Genomic DNA, 21487 nt, shown 5'->3' on the forward strand with positions numbered 1-21487 from the left:
TAGAATTGGCATTACTTTGAATCACAGGCTATTCATCCAACCCATTTAATGAAATGGCCTCATCTATGGGGTACACATGGGATGAATTCAATTTCTATGTGGGTGCATCAAGGAAGGCATAGTAGATCAGTACAGGAGAAAGTGAGGACTGCAGATGTTGGAGATCAAAACTGAGAGTGTGGTGCTGGAAAAGCACAACAGGTCAGGCAGCATCTGAGGAGCTGAAGAAAATGTTTCGGGCATAAACCCTTCATCAGGATCAGTGCAGGTCCTGGCCAAAAAGTAGGGGACCAAAGATGGTAATGTTTAACTGCAGTTTGACAAGATTTTCAGGTAGCATGCTTCCGATAATTTCAAAAAAAGCTAATCAAAGTAACAATACACCGCAATGCGCAGATTGAAAAGAGATTTGTGGTGAAAGGGAGTGAGGAAGTGTGTTCCTTTTTAATTACTATGAAGTTTAAAAAAAATTACACAACCCCCCCCCCCCTCCCCGGACAAGGAAGTGATAGCGTCAGACACCACAGGGAAAGGAAGCTCACCTCCATACACTGGTTATACATATGGAACCACAAACCAGTTGCTGCCATGATCTGTCAGTAATTGATCTGTCAGGGTGTGAACTACTTGCAGCGGAGTTGAAATTAGCTGCTTTAATTTGACATTGAATATAAAGTTAGGTCGCAAAAAAATCAAAAATGTGTTATGTATTATGTGGCTCCTACTGTAAACGATAACATTGATGACAAATACCTCCTTCAGTGACAGAACAAAGTAATTTTAAAATCAAAACATACTTAAGCAAGAAACCTCATGCTAATAAACAAAGTCGCAAAACTAATAAGTTATCACAAAGAGATCCACTGGTGTTTTGCATTGGAAGAAAAAGCCGACAAAATTCAAACTCTTTAGGAAGATTTATTTTACACCATTTGACAAGGCAGACAACCATTGAAAAATCAACGTCGTCAAATAAGATTCCAATATTTTGGTTTAAAAGAATAGCTATAAATAGCCAACACTATGGGGACAGAGCAGTTTACATACAAAAGGCACAAAGTGTCGGTTTGAACTGACATACATAAATCAATCACTAGAGCCAAATCATTACTTTAATACCATACTACAGGTAGTACACATTGGCTGGAAATATATTTTTGGCCATTAGGCAGTAGTGCATATTATCTTGTAATGTATAAATCATAAAATATCATCTTTTTACATTGAACATTTTAATGGAATGTTTCATAACTGGAATTGTACACTGCATTTAAAGCCAACTATTTAAATAAATGATTAATTTTAATTATTCTTAAACTAAGTAAGCAACATGAAAACACTTGTGCTTGGAGGTCAGATCAATGCTGCTTTGCTCCAGTTATGCAGAAAGTGAAGCCATTGTTCTATCACTTTTATTTTAAAGATCAATATTAAAAATTATAGCGTTCAGGAAGATGGTTTCTAAATCACAACTAAAAAAATTCATGAATAAAGATAATAGCAAACGCAGTTTAAATTCTACATTTCTAGTTTTTTTGTAATCTGCTCAATTACACCAGCTGGTAAAGCTATGTCTGCTCTGATAACAAAGTTGAACATTCAGGTTAGAAGATAATCACCAAAAGGTTATAGAATTTAATCCGTGCCTGTATTTTATACTTTTATAATTGGGTAATCACAAACAAAATTTCAAACTAACATGCATGTAACAAATGGGAGCATCAAGTAACACCTCATTAGAATACACTCAAAGTCATAAGGAATTATTGCTCTGAAAGATCCATGGAATTAATTGCTAGTTAAGCAAGTTTATTGTTATCAACACAAATGAGTTTTGTGGCAGTCAGATGGTTTATTCAGTTCAGTGGACAACATTCTGTAGAAGCTTGTAATGCACAGCTCAATTGTAAGTATTGCTTTCTTCCTGTGTAAGCAGCATATTTAGATTTCAACTTAGACCTGAGTTATTCTGACTGATACGGTTTTTTTCCTGAAGTTGAATTTCTCTGTTATAAAGCTTTCATTGAATGGTGATATATAGAAATGTAAAGATATTATGAGCATTGTAGATGCGTTGTAGATATGCACATATGGTTATCTGAATTGAGAGACTTGGTATTGTCACACGGTAAAAGTACACTTGAATAATCAGGCATGAAAAATTTCAGAGTGGATGATTCTGGATACAGAGTTACACCTTGTATCACGGAGTCTAAATTTGAATTAAGGCATTTCCTTGGGGGAAAAATACAAAGAACTGTGGATGCTTGAAATCAGAAACAAAAACAGAAATTGCTGGAAAAACTCAACAGGTCTGACAACATCTGTGGAGAGAAATCAGGGTTAATATTGCGGACACAAAACATTAACTTTGCTTTCTCTCCAAAGATGCTGCCAGACCTGCTGAATATTTCCAGCAATTTCTGTTTCTGTCCTTGAATATGAACCTTGTCAAAACAAAACCAAACTTGAAATGTTCTTCAGACCATTACAGGCAAGAAGGCAATTTGCAGAGTCTCTTATCTACAGGCAAAGCGACAGGCAGATGTAAAAGGCAAACTGTTTTGCACTTAACCAAAACCATCACATGATTTAAATACCATTTTTCTGCTGGTTCTGTGTTCATAATTTTAGCAGCCCACTTAATACACTGCTTCCTCTTTGATTGTTAGAAAAAACCATTTGTAGTCTGACGGCCAGAAGATCTAGAACACAATTATGATCATGAACTGAGAAAATTGGTTGCAAATATGTTGAAATCTCTAAGAAATATATTAAACCTTTGCCTGGGAAACATACAATGTATCTGGATTCCATGGTTCTTATACTGGTTAAGAGTATTTTAAACAGGGGTTACTCTATTTATTACCTTTTGAAAACTATAATTAAGTGCAGTGTTCAATAAAACATGTAACTCAACAGCAAATCATCAGTTTGCACCCATTTTCTTATACAATATTTTTCCTGTATCAACTCTTAAAATTAGAAATCAAAGCTGAGAACTGTTGATAACACCAAGGCAGCTTGGTTCTAATGCAGAAAGTACAACAGCAGAAATCAATTTGGTCCAATACAATGATATGTGTTCCTTAAAAAAAATACAATAGATATTTTAAATATCTTTGTGACCCTGCTGTTGACTGAACTTAATATTTGTTTAATTACTGAAAAGGAAAGAATTTAATGTGTATTTGACAGTCAGAATTGCCAGTGTGAATAGTTCATTTTCCATAGAACTTTTTATTCAGGAGGAAAACTAGCAGGTTTACGTTGACTTTCGCCTTGCCAAACATCTTCATGACTGCCACGCCTTCATACTGCAGCTCCAGCAGGTCCTGTCAAAATAACATGTGTTTATTAAGTCCCTTTATCTTGTAAATCCAAAATAAGCAAACATTATCCAGATACTGCCAGGTTGTCTGTGGTGATAACTGAATGAACCAGCAGAGCAAAACAAATGCAGCTTGTGACAGTTATAATCTGAGTAATGTGCCATCAATATCATTTGACAACCAGAGGACCATATTATTTACGGTTGAAATGTTACAGGAGAGACTGTCAACAGCAGTCCTTTTTCATTCACAGGATGATGGAGTCACTAGCTTGGTCAAGCTCTTATGACCCATCTCTAATTGCCCAGAGGGCAGTTAAGAGTCAACCACATTGCCAGGGTCACATGTAGACCAGACTGAGTAAGGACAGCAGATTTCCCTCCCGAAAGGGCATTAGAGAAAACATGTTTTTTTTTCCGGACAGTGGTTTTGTGGCCATCATTAAATTCATAATTCCAGATTTTTTAAAAAAAAAAGTGAATTCAAATTCCACCATCATAGTATTCAAACCTTGGTCCCCAGAACATTACCTGTGTCACTGGATTAAAATAGTCTAGCAATAATGCCATTAGGCCATTACCTCCCTAGTTTGCTTGTTGAAAAAAAATTACATGCGATTAATCTGGAATACTCTGGTTTATAAACTGTAATTTCTTCTTTTACGATTCAAATGAGAGAAGAAATTCACATTCTTTTACAGTTAAATTAAACTAAAAAACTTGAGAGGAAGAGAAGACGTGGCGCTATAATAATCTACACACATTTAAATTTCCTCAACAGTATAGCATGTATCAAACGTTCCCTGAATCTTTGCCAAACTGATTAAAAAAATTTAACATGGTATGGTTGTGCATATCATATTATCTCTTTCATATTATACTTAGTTAACAGTTAAGTACAGTAGCCATTTGAGAAGTCAATAAAACTTTTGTAAGGAAATAGCATTTAGGCAGCAAGTGAGGTTCCAGAATAGCTTCCCAGTACAGTTCTTTTTGTTTCCACTCCCTGATGTCCATTATTTGGGAACAGCTGAGTGGAAGAGTTGTACTTCCCGTGGAAAATGCATGCGAGTGGCACAGTGGCACTCACTGTATTGAAAAAGACAACCCATACCTTTGGTTTTTAAAAAAATTATTCGGCAGATCTAACTCGGTAAGATTTTGAATTTAGGGGTAGTTGTATGACAATGACAGAGGCCCTTGAGCTTTAACTACCTGGTGTCACAGTCAAATACTGAATCTGCACATTTACTATCTTTAGGATTACCTCATGTTTGAATCTTAAAAGGTATGTTTTATGATTAGATTAAAAAGTAGCTGCGACAGAGTGCTTTATAGGAAAAGAAAGAGGAATTCAACAACAGAATGATCATAAACCAAAATGGAATCAGTCATGTTTTAAAATGCTAATTTGCAACAAATAAATTTTTGTCTAATGCCAGTAAGAATAAAAGTTTGAATCCATACTTAGGGGATTGAAGTGTGTTTCTTTAAAGATACAATGGTACCTTTTCAGAATGTTTTACAGCAGCTCAGTTTGTGGCTTCCACCTTTGTATGGAAACACAAACATAGGTTACGTATCTGATCCAGTATGAACCAATGAAATATGTGGCACAGGGTGGTGCTTATAAAGGAAATGGTAAAGTCACCATAACCCTACCACACCACAAGCTGCTCTCTTATCAGAGGTGGTAGGTTACTTTGAGGGTCACCACACCTCAGGTGTGGGGAGAAGTTGAGCACGAGGGCCCTTCATGATAACCTAATGGCACTGTTGTCGCTTGCATGTTGGAAATCACTCTTCCAATGGTTTACAATATTTCAAAAGTACCACACATTGATGCATTACAGGGTAGTTTACCGAAGTTAGACTTTCAGAGCTGGCAAAAAACATCTGTTACTACCCCATCTGAAACCAAAAGCCCAAAAATTAATATACAAACATGATTTATGATATCGCCAAATTTTCCAGAAGTTGTCAAACTGTACACAAAACTGTAGTAAATTAAAGGCTCCATTCTCCACCTGAAAATGAAGTTGAACCTTTTCCATTTCTACTCCCATGAACTTTGCTTTGACTTCAAAGTCTCCCACTTCTTCACTTGGTGTGATGTCAAAGAGGACATTCTTGAACCTAATAAAAGAGTGAACAGAATTGAGAGGTCAAGTAAATTCAATAGCTATCAAGAATGATTAATGTGAAGGGGAGATCCCCGGAATTTAATAAAATTACTAGAATTTGCATGGTAAAGAGAAATTTTATGACTATTCTATAAAACGAAGATTTGGCTGCAGCCAAAAATTAAAAAAACAGCTTTTGGTTCCATTGAAGCCCATACAAACTCAACGGTATATCTTTGAAAATGACTAATTAATCCTCAGCTACAGACACCACACTATAGAACTGATACGAAAGCCTTCGAGAGGTAACAGAAGATTTAGTAAATAGTTTCAAGTGATGTGTTCTTAATGGCTCTCACAAACTGCTCTCAAAAAGCATCTACAGAAGATAGAGGTCACATGACTATGGCAAACCAGTCAGTACAAAATGGGTAAAAGTGCTTTTCATAAGAAACATTCATCCCTTTTAAAAAAAAATTGCATGCACCATCATTTGCAGTTATAAGTTATATGTTACTCAACATGCATGATCCCAAAGAGCATCATTCATTACCTAAACATGGTCTTAACTCTAGTTAGTTATATTTTCATTATCTCTGCACAGGCAGTTTTAATTATCCTATTTCGATTTCTTATGCCAAGCCTCTGGAACAGATGGGACTTGAACTTGGGCTTCTGGTCCAGAGGTATAGACACTACCACTGCATCAAAAAGCCATTCATGCATTGCATACTTGGTCTTTAAATTATGCAGGTATCCTAACGGTAGGCATACACACTGTCATTGATGAATTGCTGATTCATGGGTGATGTGCCTCCTCTGGGGAATGTCATTCCTGTGTTGGTCCTTCTCGCCTGTGTGCAGATAGTCAGATCACTTCTCCCTTGCTTTTGCTATGGAGCTGTCTGCACTTTTGATCAATATATCTGATCATTACGTTTGCCACAATGATCGAGGTTTAAACTTCTCTAAAACAGGCCTAAGGTTGCCACATGGGGTGACTTTTGTTGAGTGTATCGAACATTTGCATTCTGACTGGCTGTCCAATGCTCAGCTGACTTGGCAGGTTTTACAACGTGAAATTTGGCTGTTGTTTCACATTTTTCTCACTTATGCCTCAGTAGTTTGCGTGCTATTGGAAGATTAGTTTGCTTACAGTGTTGATTGGACGTTGCCTACATAAACTTTAGCAAGGCCTTTGACAAGGAACTGCATGGTAGGTTGTTCAGTACGCGATCCAGGGAGAGTTAGCCATTGGATTCAAAATTGGCTTGACGGTAGAAGACAGAGGGTGGTGGCAGAGGGTTGTTTTTCAGACTGGAGGCCTGTGACCAGTGGTGTGCCGCTGGCATTGGCGCTGGGCCCACTGTTATTTCTCATTTATATAATTAATTTGGATAATAACATAAGAGATATGGCTAGTTACTTGGCAGATCACACCAAGACTGGTGGTATAGTGGACAGTGAAGGTGGTCATCTGGGAACACAACGAGATTTTAATCAGTTGGGCCAATGAGCAGAGGAATGGGAGATGGAGTTTGATTTAGATAAAGGCAAAATTTTGCATCTTGGTGGGTGAAACCAAGAAGGACTTAGAGTCAATGGCAGGGCTCTGGGGAGCATTACTGAACAAAGAGATCTAAGGATGCAGGTTCATAACTCCTTGAAAGTGGAGTCACAGGTAGACAGGATGGTGAAGGCTGCTTTTCAACATGCCTGCTTTCATCAGTCAGAGCACTGAATATATGAGTTGGGATGTCTTGTTGCAGCTGCACAAAATGATTGTGAGGCCACTTTTGGAGTATTGTGACAGTTCTAGTTGCCCTACTATAGAAGGGATATTATTGCATGAGAAAACGAGTGCAGAAAAGGTTTACTAGGAGGCTACCAGGACTGGAAGGTTCAAATTATAAGGAGCCACTACAGTCATAGAGATGTACAGCATGGAAACAGACCTTTTAGTCCAACTTGTCCATGCCAACCAGATATCCTAAATAAATCTAGTCCCATTTGCCAGCACTAGGCCCATACCCCTATAAACCCATCCTATTTATATACCCATCCAGATGCCTTTTAAATGTTATAACTGTACCAGCCTCCACCACTTCCTCTGGCAGGTATTTCTATACACACACCACCCTCTGCGTGAAAAAGTCGCCCCTTATGTCCCTATTAAATCTTTCTCCTCTCACCTTAAACTTACGCCCTCTAGTCTTGGACTCTGCCACCTTAGAGAAAAGAACTTGCCTATTCACCCTATCCATGCTCATTTTTTTAAAATATAAAACTCTGTAAGGTCACTCATCAGCCTCTGACATTCCAGGGAAAATGGCTCCAGCCTCTTTAACCTCTCACTATAGCTCATACCCTCCAACCCTGGCAACATCCTTATAAATCTTTTCTGAACCCGCTCAGGTTTCACAGCATTTTTCCTGTAGCAGGGAGACCAGAATTGAATGCAGTGTTCCAACAGTGATCCAACTAATGTCATGCTGGGACGTTTTCCTCCTGGAGTATAGGAGACTGAGGGGTGACCTTACAGAGGTCTATAAAATTATGACAGGTATAAATAAAGTAGATAGACAACAGCTTTTCTCAGTGGTAGGGAGGTCTGAAAATACAGGGCATAGTTTTAAGGTGAGGGGAAGAGATACAAGAGAGTCCAGATGGACTCTTTTTCCCACATAGAAGATGGTGAGTGTCTGGAATAGGATACAAGAGGTAGTGGTCGAAGCGAGTACAATTTTGTCATTTAAGAAACATTCAGAGAGATGCATGGATGGGATAGCTGTGGACCAAATGCAGGCAAATAGTTTAATTGTGAAAACTAGTTGGCAGATTGGGGCCAAAGGGACTGTAGACCTCCATGACTACTTTTCATGCTCTCAGTAGGTGTTTCTCCAATACTTGTATACGTGTTTGCTGGTTTTGCTCTATTACTTTATGATGTTCTTGTTAATTTTCACTGATGCCCCAGTCCTTCCTGTTAGCTGGCAGAGTTCAGAGATGAGGTATGTTTTTGAATTTCCCAATCTTTTATGACCTCTTTATTTTTCAATTGAGGGCCATTGGCACTCATCATAATTTCTGGAATGCAGTGGCGACTAAAGTGTGCTTTCAGATATTCTCACTGGAGGTTAGCTAATTCAGATGCACAGTGGTTAGACTGATAGTGACAGGAAAATGAGTTCTTGAGAGAGTAAAGAGGTCTACTTCAAGCTTCATCCACTGTCTGTCTGGGATATCATGTGTCATAAGCAAATATTTATAAGTAATGTTATAAATAGTGCTCATGGTAATGTGATCAGAAATCTCATTGTTTCTGTTTGGCCAATGGAGTATTTCTTTTGCCATCCTCAACCAAGACACAATTCCTTGATAATTTGCAAGGATATGTTTCAGCCTTGCTTTTCTCAACATCTTTGGTACAGGATGTCATTTGACCTGCTTTGAGGTCATCCTTTTATTACTGCTTCATGTAGCACTCAGACAGTTGCATCTTGTCGGCTTTGTTTTGTTTGTTTGATTTGAGAAAGACAGGTATCTTTCAGATTTATTGTCTCGAATGGTTTGAAAGCTTCTAGAACATGTCGAGCAGTTACTTTCCAATGAATTTAAAAGGGTTTCACACACCCATCCTCAACTTTCTTGACAACATGTTGGCAATGTACATCAGTTTCCCTGCTTTGTATTTCATATCCAAATTATGTCTCTGTAAATGAAGCAACATGCTTTGCAGATACTTTGAACTGGTTTTAGCAACATACTTTGAAGGGATTATGGTCCAATTCCAATATCTCTTTCTCTCTCTGCTGAACAGCTTTTGATTAAAATCCTCACAGGCAAAGACAATATGCTCATTTTGTTTCCATGATGTTCTGCGTAAATACAACTGGTTGTTATTACTGCATACAAGTCCAAACCATGACTCATAGGCAATACACTGCAAGATGACTTCATTATTGACATAATATGTCTGCACTGTTGTTGCTAACAGTACAGGTTTGATTCGAGTGAAAATCACATCTATTCCCCAGTACCACTACACCAATGAGATTGTGCTGAGGCTTTCATTCTGATGACAGATTTGACAAGAACTTTGCAAAATAACACTCAAATCCACTGAATTGTTGGACTGTTTAGACCAGTCATCAGATGGTGGCTGCATCTCTGCCGGAACTCTCATTATGTAGTAGTACAGGCAAAGACTGAGATCAGTAAGCGATTTCAGGCATCTTCAGTTGCATTTTTTTTCTTGTCCAATTTCTGATTCACTTGGTCAGTTTCCCCAGGATTAGGACTAGATTCTGATGGTAGTCAGTGATGGACTCTTCCATTGTATCTCCACATCCACAGATGATCAGATCACCCACAATAGCTTCTATGGTGGGGATCTCACTGACTAACTCTTGGTGTCTGCATTAATACTCTTCTGCGACAGTGGAAATGCCAAGTGGCATGTGTAACCAACTTGTTTCTCCCAAACATATCCAGAATGTAGTTATAAAACTGCTACTTCCATCCACCTTCACTTGCTAGTGTCTCTACCTCACAATAAGGGGCAAGACTTTTGCCTTTGAAAGTTGTGGTAAAAACTCTTCAGTGATTGTTGTAGTCACCAAATGGTCTCTTCAAAGGTTCTCATTTTTCCAGGTTTCTTTCATTGTTACCATGGTTATTCCTTTCCAGCCCTTCTGTCTGGTCTTTCAGGATGGAATTGAGAGGGTCGAAAGGCGACCTTATAGAAGTTTATAAAATAATAAAGAATATAGATAGAGTTCATGTTAATTGTCCTTTTCCTAGGATGGGGAATTTCACGATGAAGGGGCCCATTTTAAGGCGAGAAGAGAAAGATTTAAAAATACACTAAGGGTAATTTTTTTTTGCAGTGGATGTTTCTCATACGGAATGAACTTCCTGAGGAAGTGGTGGATGTGGGCACAATTACATTGTTTCAAAGACGTTTGGATAAATGCATGTTTAGGATAGATTTGGAGGGCTATGGGCCAGGAGCAGGCAGGTGAGACTAGTTTAGTTTAGGATTATGTTCAGCATGGACTGATTGGACCAAAGGGTCCGTTTCTTTGCTGGATGACTATGACTCCATGACCTGAAACCTTCCATGTCAGATGCTGCCCACTTTGGAGTGATTTTCAGGAGGAAGGCTTCCAAGACCTCTAAAACCATTTTTGCAATCTTCTAGGAAATGCTTGTCAGTTATTTGCCAAAATATTGCAAATCTGATCTGGCATGCTTAGGCTTGCTTTAGCTGGAAGGAGTGGATTTGAATTAATGTTTACTTTCTGGAACTCCGGATGTTCATCCTTCCTTCTACATTGAGCTCGCAACTTCATTTAGCTTCTTGGCTTCATTCCATTATATAGCTTCAATGTTACTTGTGAGTTTCATAATTGGTCACAACCTGGTGCCCATTTGGTGCGATTTGCATGGATGTTCCATGAAGAACCAGTGCTTGACATTTCACATTTCCTTCATGCTCTCCTGCATTTATCATTCTAACACTTATTAAACATTTATCATATTGTCAAGGTGTTGTATGGTGTAAAGTAATTCATTACACTCATCAGCTGATAGCTCTTTAGCCACATTCTCTGTTTTCCTTCTTTCTAGCTGAACACTTGCCATTTAAATTGATTTAGCTTCTTGAAGTTAGAACATTGCTTTCCTGGTGTGGAGTGTGCTTCCTTTTGCTTTGTATGATGCCTCCAGTAACATTTATATCCAGGCCTCTAGCCTCAATCTTTATGCTGGCTTTTCTGCAAATATATTTTCCTTTTTCCCTCCCTCTGTTGTCCTCATTGTGCTTGGAATTTCTAAGTGACAATGGCAGAGCTTCTGCTATTATTGATATTTTCCTTGAAAAGCAATTCCTGCTTTCTCAGCAGATATGATCTTATGCCTAAGACAACTTCATCTCAATTTCTGAACTCTCAGCATTCAGTTAGTTGTATCAGTATGGTCAACAAGGATGACCAGTCTCCTTCTACTTTTGAGCTTTCATGTTGAACACACACAACTCCAAGTATGTCTTAAAAGCCTGTAAAATCTCGGCTATCTAGGTTTTCTGCTCATCAGTGAGATCTAAGTTGGGGTTTGTAGCAAGCTTTCCCCAGATTGAGAGCAAGGTTGAAATTCTTATAATGATAAAGATTTTTAAACTAATTCTGTGAAATGTCATCAATTTTGCACTGAGTTGAAAGTAGTCCAATTCTACCCCATATCTCCATTCATTCCACAGCAGCAGGAAGTGGAAAGTGCACAGCCACCTTGACTCATCCCACATAGTCAAAGTTTCAAGTTGCGATTTTTAATAACTTTTTTTCATGTTGGTTGTTTAGCCAGCTCTCTAGAAGCTCTGAAAATTCAGACATTCTTAGCTGTACCACTCTGACACCATGTTTCAGAGTGTCTTTGATGGCTTGCCAGACTGCACACAAAGTCACCCACAGCAGAGTCACATAACTAAGGCAAGCTAGCCAGTACAAAGGTATGATAACCTTTCCACAAGTGAGCATGATATTGGGTTGGGGAGTGACTAGAGAAGTTGGGATTGTTCTCCTTCGAGCAGAAATACTTAAAAGAGAGCTTTGGCAGAGACAATAAAATTTATGACAGAGCAAACAGGAAAAAAAAACTTCAACTGACATGAGAGTCAACAATTGGGCCACGGATTTAAGAGATTTTATACAAGAAACAGAGTAGAAAGGACAAGAGCTTCTAAAAGAAAAAATAGCACGTTATTACTTGATACATACGATCAGAAAAGGTGGTGGAAGCAGATTCAATAACAACTTTCTAAAAAAGGAAGTGGATTTGTTATTTTAAATCATGCAGGACTATAAGGAAGAATGGTGGATAGTGTCTCGTTGAATAGTTCTTTCAGAGAGCCAAAGGTATGAATGGCTCCCTTCTAGACTATGAAAATTGAGAATTGTTCCTTGTGTTGATAAGCTCCAAAGCTATTTAACGTAGACATCGCTACATAACATCTTTGATTAAAGCCTTATTGGTGTCACATCCTACATTAGTTTCCTAAAGTAATGAGTGAAGGGGAAAGAGAGGATTTTACATTAAATGGTTTAGAAAGGAACAGTCATTTTGAGTTTATAAATTAATTAATCACACAAGTTTATAAGTCTAAACATCCTTTGAGTATATGCAAGACAACATTCTGCAGGGATGCAACCATTAGAAGTTACATTTGACCCACAGCATTGCTCCCACATCTTCTGACTCAGACAAATGAAACCAAACACTAAGTACAACATGAGAACTTCCTGGATGTGAATTCCCACTGATGTGATCACTAATGTCCAGATGACTGTATTAGTCATTGACCACAGCACTGAATGGGCAGTTAATACATCAGGAAAATGGAGACATCCAGGTATTTCTCTATATTATGACAATCGAGAGTAGATTGATAAAATGCAGAACTGAAGCCATCAGTCGTTAAAATTCAGCGCTTTCAGTTCATGAAGGAGTATCGATTCATTTTCCACACCTGTTATAATTATTGCTCATAATGTCCTTCATCCTTTAGAACGGTGCAATCTTAGATAATCATGAAAACGTTCATCTGCAGATAAGTGGAAGTTGTACGGAGAAGTGATTATGAGCCTTGAGTTACATCACCGAGATATTTTAAGAACACTGCTCAATAGTTCCTCATTGTAACAAGTTGCTAGTAAACATGTAGATACAGTATCTAGGCACCAAGATTCCGTGGTACTGTGATATTTTACAGCAGACTGATGATTCAATATTCTTTTCAATGAAAGTTACTCACTGGTTAGATTGAAGTCCTTCAATTTCCAGAATAACCCCTTTCTCATACAGGCGAGCTGCTGTGTAGCGTAAAGTTGATTGTTTCATTTTTCTGTTACCCTTTTCTTCTCCTTTTCCATCTAATTTTATTGATCTTCTGGCATTCCTGTAATTCGCCAAAGAAAATCTTTTATTATTTGATCATTTAAGTGATTCACAAAGTAGTACCTGAAGGCTGTCTGAATATTAATGATGTGGTTTAATGAATTGCATTAAATATAGACATATCACTGAATTGAACCATATCATTTGCGTACTTTCTTGTTAAGTTGTCCAGACAGGTTTTAATGTATGTGTTGTAATAATTGTTCTGTTCTTCATAAAATTTGGCTTTTGAATTAAGTGCACCCAAAGTCTGTTGCAGTTTCACAAGTTCAGCCTTGCGACGCTGACGATACCGTCGTTGGTTGCGAATATCCTGAAACACAAAAGATATTTCAGTTAAGCTCACTTAACTAGAATTTAAATAGATCTAAAATGTGTATTTTAACCAGATCATTATAAGCATTTTCGAATATGGTTACATGAGGAGGGGCAACAGTGACGTTTGAGCAAATGTGGCATGAGAACATGGTCGTTTCAAACAGTCACCTGTAGAGTGAAGTCAAGCAATCCTGCACAGTATTTAGAAAGCTGTGGGCTCATGTTTGAAATGCAACATTTCAGCACAATACATAGAATTTAAAGAAACTGAAAATAGATTTAACCAATGCAGTCAAACAACACAGTTTTGTCTTCACAATCATCCAAAGGTTAATATATTTCTGACATTTTAGAATTTGATTTTAAAAATGTGATCTCTTTGCAGAATTGTAACGATACAGAAGGGGTTCTTTGGCCCATTGTGTATGAACTGGCTCTCCAAATAAGCTTAGTGACTTGCTGCCGATCTCCTATGTTTACCCAGAATTCTTCTGTATTATTTGAAAAGAAACAATTATCTAATACCTTCTTGAATGCCACAATTGAACTCCACCACACTTCCAGGTAATGCGCTCCAATCCTGAACTACTCACTGCGTGAGAAAATATTTTTCGACATTGCATTTTTTTTTTACAAATCACTTTAAATCTGTGCCCCCTCATTCTCAATCCTTTTATAAGCAGCAACAGTTTCTCCCTATCTACTGTGTCTCTATTTGCTCATGATTTTAGAAACTTGTATCAAATCTCTGTTTAGCTTTCTCCTCTTCCAGCAGGAGAGTGCAACTTTTCCAATTTATTTGCACTTATATATCCTGAAATTTAGACCTCTTCACGACAGTCCAGCAAATGAGTTAAACATAATTTTACCTAAAAAAATCCATGTCTACTTTTCCTACTTAATGCACATTTTTTTATGCGACTATTAATTCCACTGGAATAATTGTTTGTAGAAGCTTATCCTCCATCAAAATTAAACTCTTTCGTGGTTTGTAATTGCTGAGCATATCCTTACAACCTATTTCTGAACAAGAAATGTTCATTGAAATACCAAGCTTCTCTGCTGTGTACCTTTGCAATATCATTGATTAGTTCCTGGTATTTATTTGTCGATGAGACCAGGCCAGCCTGTTCCAGTGTCCGAAGGTTCCTCTGGATTTTTCGTTTTTTCTGTTCCAATGGAAGTTGCCCATCCTCAAGGATGGACTGACTGTGTTTCACATTTTCAGGAACTTTGGAATCCAGTAGAGCACGTTTTTCAACCATATTCAAATGATTGGCTTCCTAATAAATGGCACAAAGATTTACACCAGCTGAGATATGTACATATTAACAAGACAACAAACATACACTACTATTCTGGCAAAATCCTCCCGGAAATTAATTTGATCAGCAATTTAAAACCATCGTGAAGAAGGGTTTTCTATTCACTCAGCACAGAAATAACCTCCAGTTTTTTTTAAATATACTAACTACGGCTTGATAGAAATCACTTCAAATGTATTTAGCTTGTTCATCCAGTGTAAATGATAGTTTTTCCACAAGATTAAATGATAAAGAAAACTGTTTGGGTTAAATCAACAGTCCCAGAGCGTTTGGACTCTACAGTTACCATAGCTACAAATCAGTCCTATGCTACATTCCTTTATAACTACATCATTACAGAGATAGCATCAGTTTGCTTTTTTTTCAAGTATAAGGAATTCAACAAACATCCAACCATAAATGAAAAACAAACTGCGGGAAGACAGTTTTAACATGTAATGTGTACCACATTATCCTTTTTGTAGACTGGCAACATCACTGTCTGATCATTATAACTTTCACAAATGCTCATTGCTTGAACACTAAAGACAAGAAATATAGAAGCCAGCAAGGAAAACTATACAACAAGCCAAGTGAAAATAAATCCACTTTATTAACTAATTCAATATTCCGTTCCCTCAAACCGGAGTTTGTGGCAGAAGTACACTGTTGTTAATAAACATCGAGAATAGATCCTTAACACAAACAATTTGATAATACAAGATGGACCAACCAAGCAAACAACCATCAACATATAAACACTTGCTTAAACCTAACACATTTATTATGAAATGGGTGTTTCTTAAATTACATAAAACATATGCCAACAAAATTGTAAGTGTAATAATAATTGCTGCATTCCTAAACAAAGCTTCTTGTCCACTCCATGAATCAAAAACTGCAACCCTGTGAAATGTTATAGCGATAATGACCTTTCACTCTTTAGGAGTGCCTTACGTTTGGTTCTCAAGAGGCTGCTCTGCTCTATTTGCCCCATCCGCGCTGAAGCAGATGTTGATCATGTTTCCATGATCACCCTTATATTTCCTAGTCAGCCTGCTCAGAGGTGTCATTACACACCTCTGGACCAGGTGGGACTTGAACCCAGGTCTCCTGATTCATAGGTGGGAACACTACCACTGCATCACAGAATCCTCTCATCACGCCTTTATAGCAGATGGCAATCCAGCTGCTGCGTGTGGGGGAATTATATGCAGACTACTGGTTAATGAGGTAATGACTTCATCCTTTGCTACTGGAGTGATATTAGACCATAGCATCCTGATGTTGTTTAAGGAAATTGAGTAGCCTCTGCAAGCTATGAATATTTGAGGACCCGGAAAGAAATTACACAGGCAGACACTGAAGGCTTAAAACAGCAAATGTAGCATAGAAATAAAAATAAAAATAAAATCAGGAGAGCAAAGATGGGACATGAAAAAAAAACTAGCGGGTAATGTAAAAGAAAATCCTTCAGGTGTTTTATTAGTATATTTTCGGGACAAGAGAATAACCAGGGACCAAAGTGACAATGCGTGTATGTAGATCCAGAAGACAGCTGAGGTTTTCAATAAGTATCTTGTATTCACAAGATACTGTGAGTGCAGAAATCAGGGAGAGTTGCTGTGGTATGCGTGAACAAATTAGAATTGAGGGGGAGGAGGTATTAGTGGTTTTAGCAGGTTTGAAAATAAATAAATCCTCAGGCCCCGCTGACATGACTCCAAAGTTGCTATGGGAGGAAATTTCGGTGGCTCTGACATTGGTTTTCAAATTCTCTCTGGCCACAGGAGGGATGCCAGAGAGCTGGAGGATAGCTAATATGGTATCATTATACTAGAAGGGTGGTAGGGAACCTACCCAGAAACCTACAGGCCTGTAAGTCTAACATAAGATGCAGGGAAACTATTGGAAAATATCTGAGGACCAGGCTGAATATCCTATTTGGGGAGGTAAGGATTAATCAAGAATAATCAGCATAGCTTTTTAAAGGGGGGGAACATCATGTCTCGTAAATTTGATTGAATTGTGTGTGATGGTGATGTAGTATGTTCGATGAGGATAACGCAATCTACATGGGATTCAATAAAGCCTTTGATAAGGTCTTAAATGACAGAAGCTAAGGGTCAATGGAAGCTAAGGGTCAATGGAATCCAGGGCACTTAAGCAAATTGGATCCAAAATTAGCTTCGAGGTAGGAAAAAGGGTGATGGTCAAAGGTTGTTTTTGTGCCTGGAAGCCTGTGTCCAGTGGTGTTCAGCGCTTGGTCCCTTGCTATTTGTTGTGTACAGAGTGATCTATGCTGTAAAAATCTCCTTGACCCTGTGTGATGGAAGGTTGCTGTTCTAGAATCTGCTGTAACATGTTTCCTGTTCCAAACTAACCTGATTCGCCAATTGAAGTTAGAGAATCTTTGCTTTCCTTTACGTTATAACATCAGTTCCTGGACCAGAATTATAAATGGAACTGACAGAGACATTAATAATGAATAAATAAAAATGTTTGAGAATACAAATGAAAGTACCTGTTGCAAGGAGGCTGGTGTTTCCAGGATTTCAGTCAACGTTTCTCCTGGCTGAGATCTGATCACATCCACAATCAACTGTTTGGTCCTTTTTTAAAAAAAAAAGGAAGATATTTTGTTTGCAATAGTAATAGTGGGTTAAGTCACTGGTATACTCTTCCCATTTGTATGGTCATACATTTGGAAATTTACTCAATATTCTGCTTTGGTTCAGTCTCAAGCCATTTGCCTTTAGTCAAAATTGTAGCTACATCTGCTCAATATCAGGATGATTTGTAAGTCGTCCAGGGATTGAGCAGAAAATCCTTGCGAACCTGTTATATTGTATGATCTTCTCCAAATGAGAAATTTTGATGTTTGAAGGATACAGGTTGTAAAACAGACAACCACACAATAGAGATGGAAACAGAACAGTAAAAGCCTTCAAGTTAAAATAATAGTCTGGTATAGTACTCGTGACTGCAGCACTGACAGGTAGGAATACAGGTCACTTATCAAGAGTTAAATGATGGCTTCTGCTAATCTACTGATTCCTTTGGTCTTCTGTGGAGGTAAATTTAATATCTGCCTGACACACACACACACACACACACAGGTTGGGCAGATTACAGATTGAAGAATTGCAAACCAAAGTATAACATCGCACCCACCTATTGCTATTTTTTGGAGTTAGTAAGGGCTTCTTATTTAAATATTATAACGTGGCTCAGTGCCTCTTTTAGGACTGGCTCGCTGGGCTTCTGGGATCTGAGAAAACCTGGCAACAGATGGAACAGTGAGATGGGATCAGCACTCTGCCCCAAATGCTCCATTAACCGCAATGGCTCAGTGGTTAGCACGGCTGTGCCTCACAGTGACAGAGAGCTGGGGTCAATGCCATCCTCGGGCGACTGTCTGTGTAAGTTTGCACATTGCTGCCATGTCTGCTTGGTTTTCCTCCAGGTGCTCCAGTTTCCTCCCACACTCCAAAGATGTGCAGGTCAGGTGGATTGGCCATGCTACATTGCCCAGGGATGTGTAAACTGGGTGGATTAGCCATTGGAAATGCAGGATTGCAGGGATTGGGGGTGGGGAGTCTGGGTGGGATGCTCTTCAGAGAGTTAGGTGTGGATGTAATGGGCTGAATGGTTTGTTTCCACACTGTGGGGATGCCAAAAAATAAACTCACCAGTAATTGAGTCGCTCCCTCACTGTTCACAATGCAAAGTGATCCCTGCTCCCATCCCCCAACCTTCTCTCCCTTGCCAATGTGCATGAGCCTCTCACTATTGTTGTTTCTTTCCCCCAGCCATTAAATTCAGCTACTTTTCCAGGCTTTGTGACTGCTAAAATCCCTTCCTAGCTCAACATCAACCATCGCTCCTTAAATGTAAGTCATTGTTCTGAATGTTGTAATATCTGTTGAACTTAAAAAACAAGGCATGAAATACTTGTAAAACAGGATTAAGGCAAAGATTTCCAATTCATCTGAAAGCCAGATACCACTCTATGTAAAAAAAAAAGTACAAAATGTTCCTTTAGATATCGAAGAGACTGGTGTTTCTCTTGGCCGGACACAATCTCTGTACTCTGCAGATATACTAGCCAACTAAAGTGGGCCATTTCCTCTGAGTAAATGAGGTATGAATTCCCATTGGTACAATGACAGAAAAAGGTGGCTAAATCATTAAATATTACAGTCATGGAATCAAAATGATCTGCTCCTGAGAAGTAACTGACTAATCTCCTGCTTTATCTCCATATCATTAGAAGTTTATTTCCTTCAATGTCTATTCAAATTCTTTTTGAAATCTTTGATTTTTTTCTGCATCCATCACCCTTGTGTGCAGAGATTTCCAGAGTTTTACCAATTGATTCTTCCTCACTTGCCCTAATTGCATCTTTCGCTTAATTCTGTGTCCCCTAGTTGTTCTATCATCAGATAATGAGAAGGGATTTTACTGTACCTTATCGAAGCTTCTCATAGTCTTGTTCACTTCTATCAAATTTCAACTGCCTTCACTCGAAGTAGACCAACTCCAGCCTTTCCAACTAATCTTGTAACTGAACCCTCTCAGTTCTTAGAACCAGTCTGTTAAATATTTTCTGCAGACTCTCATGGACCTAATTTTATTTCTTAAAATATGGTCATGCAATATTCTAGTTGGGGTTGGCATAGCCTCCTATGTCTTTATACTCAATGCCTCTTTACATGAAGCCAAAGATCCCATCTTTGTTCCCGATTCTGTCAACATGCCTTGCCACCTGCAATGATCAATGAACTTGAACCCCAGGAATGTCTGTTCCTGCACACCTTGTTGCTGGGAAGAAATAGCAGGGCAGTTAGAAGAGCAGAACACAAACAGACAGACATAAAGACGTCGCATTTAATAAATTTGCTGAAGTTAATTTTCTTGAGGATATAACAAGCCAAATTGACAGAGAGGAACCAGTAGTTGTAATGTGTACTTGTATTTCCAGAAGGCATGTGGTAAGTTTCACAAGATAGGAATGCATGGTATTGGGAATAATGTGTGTGCATGGATTTAGGATTGAACAAAGCACATGGAATTAGAAATTGGGATTAATGGGTCTTTTTCAGGTTGGAACACCATAATTAGTGGAATATCATAAGGATCAGAGCCTCAATTATTTACTACCTATAATAATTACTTGAAGGGTGTGCAGAATGCAATATGTCCAAATTTGCTGGATATAAAATTAAATGGAAATGGCAGCGCCCTGTGATGAGAAACAAGAATTTGAAAGCAGACAATAATAGGTTGATGGCATGGACAAAAACTAGGCAGATGGAATTGCATGAAGGGAAGTACATAATCCTGCACTTCAGTTGGAAGAATCAACAGACAGATTATTTGACGAGGGAAGTGCAGCGCAGAGGGATCTGAATTTTTTGGTTTATAAAACACAAGTAGTTAGAATCCAGGTAATTAAGGAGGCAAATGGAAGTTTGACCTTTACTGCTAGGAGATTGGAAATTAAAAATAGGGAAATCTCGTGACAACTATACAGGGTATTGATAGCCTGTCCCTGGAGTAGTGCGCATAAGTTCAGTTTCCATAATTAAGAAAGCACATACTGGAATTGGAGGCAGTTCAAAAAGCGATTCATCAGGCTAATTCTGGGAATGAAGGGTTTGATCTACCAAGAACAGTTAAGCAGGTTCAGCCTTTATTCATTAGCATTTAGAAGAAGTGAAATATTGTATACAAGATTTTGATGGGGCTTGACAGAGTAGATGTTGAGAAGATGTTTCCACTCATGAGTGAGGTTCGAACCAGGGAACATAGTTACAAAATAAGGGGACACATTTAAAACAGAGGTGAAGGAATTACTACTCAGGAGTAATATTTTGAATTCTTACCCCACCCTAGAAGGCTAGATTACACAGAGTATTTAAGGAAGAGATAATGATGTTTGAAATATTGAGGAGCTATGATGAGCTGGCATGAGGAAGAGTTGAGGCCTGGGACAGATCAGTCATGACCCTGTTAAATGGCAGCACAGGCTTGAGGGGCCGATTGGCCTCTCTCTGTTCCTATTGCTTTTGTTCATTGTGTTCTGTTCTTACACTTGTTTGAATACTTTCCAGTTCCCTGATATCTCTCTTCCACACTGCAACCTCCCCCCCCCCTCCCTGATCCCCCCACCCCGTATCCAAGGAACATTGGAATAATAAAGTTTAGAACTCTCCCAGAAATGACAGATATACTCCCATTCTGACTGTACTTAGTGTAGAACTTTCAGCGAAAGGAAAACCACATCTTCTTTTCACAGCACTCAGCTGACGAATTCTGAAATGGAAAAATCCCAATAGCCACTTTGACAGCTGCCGTCAAAGGGTAAAAGCTTATAATCTAAGTGAGATGTCAGGGTGCTGGGCGGATTGGGTACCAGATGGGTAAGGGTTGCAGTATGTCATCAGGGTAGCTTG

General features: G+C 38.5%; 1 protein-coding gene across 1 annotated transcript in view; it reads right to left on the reverse strand.

Moving 5' to 3' along the window:
• Positions 1–902: 902 nt before the first annotated feature.
• Positions 903–21487, reverse strand: part of iqgap2 (IQ motif containing GTPase activating protein 2) — a 351441-nt gene continuing 330856 nt past the window's right edge. Inside the window, exons 33-38 of the mRNA XM_043702704.1 lie at positions 17554–17641; positions 14796–15008; positions 13560–13720; positions 13265–13408; positions 5359–5467; positions 903–3335 (exon numbers count right to left, since the gene is read on the reverse strand). Coding sequence (XP_043558639.1) covers positions 3222–3335; positions 5359–5467; positions 13265–13408; positions 13560–13720; positions 14796–15008; positions 17554–17641 — 829 coding nt within the window. The 3' untranslated portion in view covers positions 903–3221. The remainder of the gene's footprint in view (positions 3336–5358; positions 5468–13264; positions 13409–13559; positions 13721–14795; positions 15009–17553; positions 17642–21487) is intronic.

Source organism: Chiloscyllium plagiosum, chromosome 2 (assembly GCF_004010195.1).
Source record: "Chiloscyllium plagiosum isolate BGI_BamShark_2017 chromosome 2, ASM401019v2, whole genome shotgun sequence".
NCBI lineage: Eukaryota > Metazoa > Chordata > Chondrichthyes > Orectolobiformes > Hemiscylliidae > Chiloscyllium > Chiloscyllium plagiosum.